This window comes from Armigeres subalbatus, chromosome 2 (assembly GCF_024139115.2).
Source record: "Armigeres subalbatus isolate Guangzhou_Male chromosome 2, GZ_Asu_2, whole genome shotgun sequence".
Taxonomy (NCBI): Eukaryota; Metazoa; Arthropoda; class Insecta; order Diptera; family Culicidae; genus Armigeres; species Armigeres subalbatus.
This window is the reverse complement of record NC_085140.1, coordinates 321,162,649-321,167,609: the sequence shown is the minus strand read 5'-3', so window position 1 is coordinate 321,167,609 and position 4,961 is coordinate 321,162,649. Positions and strand designations below refer to the sequence as shown.

The 4,961-nt window shown below is 37.3% G+C and overlaps 1 protein-coding gene across 1 annotated transcript; it reads right to left on the bottom strand.

The window, feature by feature from the left end:
- Positions 1-3,295: 3,295 nt before the first annotated feature.
- Positions 3,296-4,390, bottom strand: LOC134216817 (general odorant-binding protein 45-like). Its single transcript, XM_062695614.1, has one exon. It carries the CDS (start codon positions 4,186-4,188, stop codon positions 3,346-3,348), a length of 843 nt encoding a protein of 280 aa, XP_062551598.1. The 5' UTR covers positions 4,189-4,390; the 3' UTR covers positions 3,296-3,345.
- Positions 4,391-4,961: the final 571 nt, after the last annotated feature.

The following is a 4,961-nucleotide window of genomic DNA, read 5'->3' as shown; positions in this document are numbered from 1 at the left end:
TTTTTTCATAAATACGACACCAATACTACTACAGTATATGACAGTTTGTATTGTACCAATACTTTCAAAGCTTTGTTTTGGTACTCAACCCACCTTCACCTTAATAATTTGTGATATTCAAGTAAATACTCACAGATCCATATTCATTCTGAAAATTGACGGTGCAGAGCCGAATATGAATATGTTTAGAAGTGAAGTGACAAAGAAGGCCGATGGGCTTCATAAAAAATAATCGAATATTTACAGCTCTGCTCGTGATGACTCACTCAGATTTACAATATATAAGGAAGAACGGATCTTAGGATTCGGAATCAGAAAACAGCGGCTGCTCATCCGGGCATTAAGCGTCAAGGACGAAATGGCGGGTCGTCGTGCTCGAGGAATGGTTCAACTTGGAGCATCTTCTGGATAGTGGGCGTTGTTTAGCGAATTTTACGTATACGAAATAATATTTTGGCCAGAACTTCTGATCCCATAGTTCGATCTGACCAATTTTCAATAGCATACAATAGGCCAGGATTCCTCGTCGAAACTGTGCGAGTAATGCGGCAAATGCCAAGTTCCAAAAAGAGGCTTTTTGCTGTGTAACTAACGCTCATCTGGAATCTGTGCCAAAAGGTCGAAGGTCAAAAGGTCAAAGGACAAAAGGTCGAAAGAACAAAAAGACAAGAAATGAAATGGGAGTTGTTAGTAGTGAAAAGTGAGAAGCAAGATGGAAGTAGTGATCATAGATAAATGAGAAGTGAAAAGTAAAAATGAGAAGTGAAAAGTGGAGAGGAAGAAATAAGAAGTAAAAAGTGACAAGTGAGGATTGTGATGTGAGAAGTGAGGAACGGAGAAGTAAGAAGTGAGATGTAAATAAGAAGTGAAAAGGAAGAAACAAGAAAGGAGGAAACATATATAGTAAGAAAAAATAAGAACAGAAGAGGAAAAAAGAACAGAGAAAAAATAAGAAGGAAGATGGAAGAAGGAAAATAGAAGGAAGAAGGAAAAAAGAAAGAAGAAAAACAGAAGGAAGAAAAAAAGAAAGAAGAAAAAGGAGAGAAGACACAATGAAGCAAAACAAAGGAATGAAGGAGGATACAAGTAACAGGAAGAAAGATGGAAGAAATGAGGTACAAAGAAAAAAAAGAAATAAGGAAGTAAGAAGAAATAGAGAAGAAAGATGGAAAAAAGGTGGACTAAATAAGGAAATAAGAAAAAAAGGAAGATAGACGAAAGAAAGACGAAAGAAAGAAGCATGAAAGAAGGAAGTAATGAAGAAAGAAAGAAGATAGAAGGATGAAAGAAGGAAGAAAGAAAAAAAGAAAAAAAAAAAAAGTAGGAAGAAAAACAGGAAACAAGAAAGAAGAAGAAAGAAAGAAGGGAGAAAGGAGGAAGAGAGAAGAAAGAAGGAAAAAAGAAGGAAAAAAAAGAAAGAAAGTAGGAAAAAAGGAGGAAAAAAGAAAGTGGAAAAAAGGAATAAAGACGGAAGAAAGTAAGAAGAAAAACGGAAGAAAGGAAGAACGAAGAAAGAAAGAAGGAAGGAAGAAAGATAAAAGAAAGATAAAAAAATGATGAAAGAAGGAAGAAAAAAGAAAAAAAAGGAAGAGTGAAGCAAAAAAGAAATAGTAAAGAAAGTAAAAAGGAAGAAAGTAAAAAGAAATAAGAAAGAAAAACAGGAAACAAAAAGGAAGAAAATAAGGGAGAGAGAAAGAAGAAAGAGAGAAGAAATAAGGAAGAAAGGGGAAAAAAAGAAGAAAAAAAAGAAGAAAGAAAGAAGAAAACAAGTAGGAATAAAGAAGGGAAGAAAGGAAGAAATAAGGAAGAAAAAAGTGTAAAGATGAAGGAAAAAAAAAACAAGTAGGAAAAAAGACGGAAGAAATAAGGAAGAAAAAGGTGGAAAGAAGGATGAAAGATGAAGGAAAGAAGAAAGGAGGAAAAAAATTGAAGGAAGGGAACATACAGGGTCCGGCAATTGAACTGCCACATAAGTGAGTAAAAGCAAAATAATACAAAATACGTATTGGGAATTAGTTCAAAAAAACATAGTCAAACCGTGGACACGTCATTATTTTGATACCAGGGGTTGGTTCTAACGACAGGATTAGACGCCGGCTCAAAAAGTGAAAAAATCCCAACTAAGGGGTTTTCATGGGTTATTTCGAGCTATGAGCGGCCAGCGAATTCGCCGGACACAAACCGGAAATGAATTTTACTGTCAGGAGTATGTTGGAGGCCGCGGCTGCTCTAAAACATCATGTTTTTTTGTGAAAGTACTGAAGTGACACCTGGTGGCCTCTGGTAAAATAACACAAGAGCACCCGCGGGACTTGTACGATGCGTTCCTCAGTCGTCTGCGACGAATGGTTCAGCTCAAGAACGAAAAAGATGAACTTTACCCATGAACTTTCAAAAAGTGACATGTTTCTAATGAAATCTAATGAAATTGAAATGAAATATTTTTGTATTGATCAATTTATCTGTTTATTCCTATGAAGCACTTCAATAGCTAGATCCTGTATGAAGTAAGAAGGAAAAGGGAAGATAGAAGAGAATAGAAGGAAAAAGAAAGAAGAAATAAGGAAGAAAAAGAAAGGCCTTTCGTCCTTTCGACCTTTTGTCCTTCGACCTTTCGACCTTCGACCTTTTGTCCTACAACCCTCATCTGTGTGTTGTTCTAGAAGAGGCCCGTTTTGTGTGAATGGAACATAAAATTGTGTAAATTATTTTAGGCGCGCGCTTTCTTTCCTCCACACTCCCTCTCTCTCCTGCACACACTCCCGCTCAATATCTCTCACTCTCACACTTTGTCGCATTCACACACTCTCTCTCAGTCTCACACACACTCATACTCTCTTTCCTCCCTCTGTCTCCTTCCTCTTCAATAGCTTCAACTCGAGTGGGAGTAAAAATTGCAGGCTAATGCTGATGAATTTCCCATGAAGATTCGGGTAAAATTAGAATGAAATTTGAAAAGATGTTATTCAGTGGATTGTTCCGCGGATATTCCGTAGAATTCCCCTTTGAAAAAATCTAAAAAATATCCAATGGAAATATTTATGAGGAGTTGATTATAAGATGATTATTTGTAGTTACAGAAGGTTGGCACCAAATGTGAATAAATTTTCGAACCGGGAATATTGACTTTTCAATACCAATGTGTTTCCGGAAATGTGAATAATTATTTGGGTATTGTTTTATGATAGAAAAAAATACGTATAGATTTTTTTATTACATATGTATGTATTTTAACATTACCAAGACTTTTTCTTGGTTAGATGCTCTGTATTAGTCTACACTGGCACTTTACATATGCTAACATCTATAAATTTAATCAACATCACATCACATCACATATTCGGTTTATAGTGTGAATCCTACTTGAACACAAGGTGAATCACTCAACATTGCCTGGAACGCTGTTTGGAGAGACGAATCTAAAAGCGTGTGCAAACACTGTTTGTAGACTTGATAAACCAGCTCTTGCTTATCGACAGTGCAGTATCGAGCGGATACGTCCGCAACGCACTTCTTCGTACACGGCGAGATCAGCTTTGAAACGCCAAATTGTTGATAGAAAACATCGAGCAATAATCCATTTTCCCAGCTGAATCCTCCAAATCGCAGAGACACGATGAAAAGTACGGGTTTGAACAACGGATCGTCCAGAAAATCTCCTCGAGCAAATTGAGCTAGCTTTTCAGGGCAAATATCCAGAGCCAGCTTTATAAAACTGAACAACTGAATGAACTCCAAAGACTCCAGAGGAACGAAAACTTCATCTTTGATCAGGCGGCCATACTGACGGTAGTAACAGCTGAATGTTTCGAACGCTCGATTATTCTGATCGCACGATTCAGCCACGCAAATCTTATCCAAACAGCACTGCGTTCGTTCAACATATTCGGAATCCATCGCGTTCGGTTTGAAGTAGTAGCTGATCACGTTCTGCCGCACGCCAATATTATCGTTCCAAGCGCCAACGTTCACCATCGCACAGTGGACTAGACGTTTCATTTCCGGAACGCTGGGATAGCCGTAGTAGATGTACTGATCCAGAGTGACGTTGTCGGTCTCGAGGTATTCGCCACATTCGTACAAGGCTGTGATAAAGCTTTTAGCCTTGGCATAATGCGGAAGGTCACATCGTACCACTGCCGTGAGACTTAGAATGATGAAAACGATCGACGAAGTTGTTAAGCCCATTGTGAATTATGCGTTCAAGCAAAAGTTGGTTGCGACACTGAGCGGTGTGGATGGTGGTGAAATATTTATATGGATTCATTAATCTTCCCAAGATGTCCGCGAACGTGTCTTCCATATGTACGGTCTTTCCTGATGCATTGAGCTGTGTTGGGATCAAATAAACGCAAACAGATAGAAAGGACGTTCAATTTAGTCATATGTACAGCCGCCGTCGATTTTATGCGCCGCTTTTGCTGCTAAATACCATCAATCAATACCATCTAAAATGAGAATAATCGACTTCGTTGAAATTAAACTTACAAAAATAAATCAATTTATACACATTAAATAACTCATTAATCTCCCTAGTGGTTAGGGTTTCCGTGCTTTAACAAATGTTTTAAGAAAACTACATATAATAGGTCAGGAATATAGATCTTATCTTTTCCATAAATTCCCATTTGTTTGCATTCATTGCCATACATTTACCCTCTTAATATTTTTTTCCTAGCGGAAAAAAACCTATTCTTGGTAGTATAAGACATTCGCCAAATTGAAAGATAAAAATAATGAATAATTACATTAAAACATAGGTACAGCTCAACTGGTATGCATTTGTATGCTCTTTCTTTGATGATTGGTGTTCACTAAATATAACAGCTTTAACCACAAACTCAGTAAATTTAATATTAAAGTAATAGGTCAAGCTTCCGACATAGCAATTTCTATCATCAGCAATGAGTTTGTTCCATTTAGCAGCTAGATATGGAAGTACGAAGCGGGTAGTGTAGTGG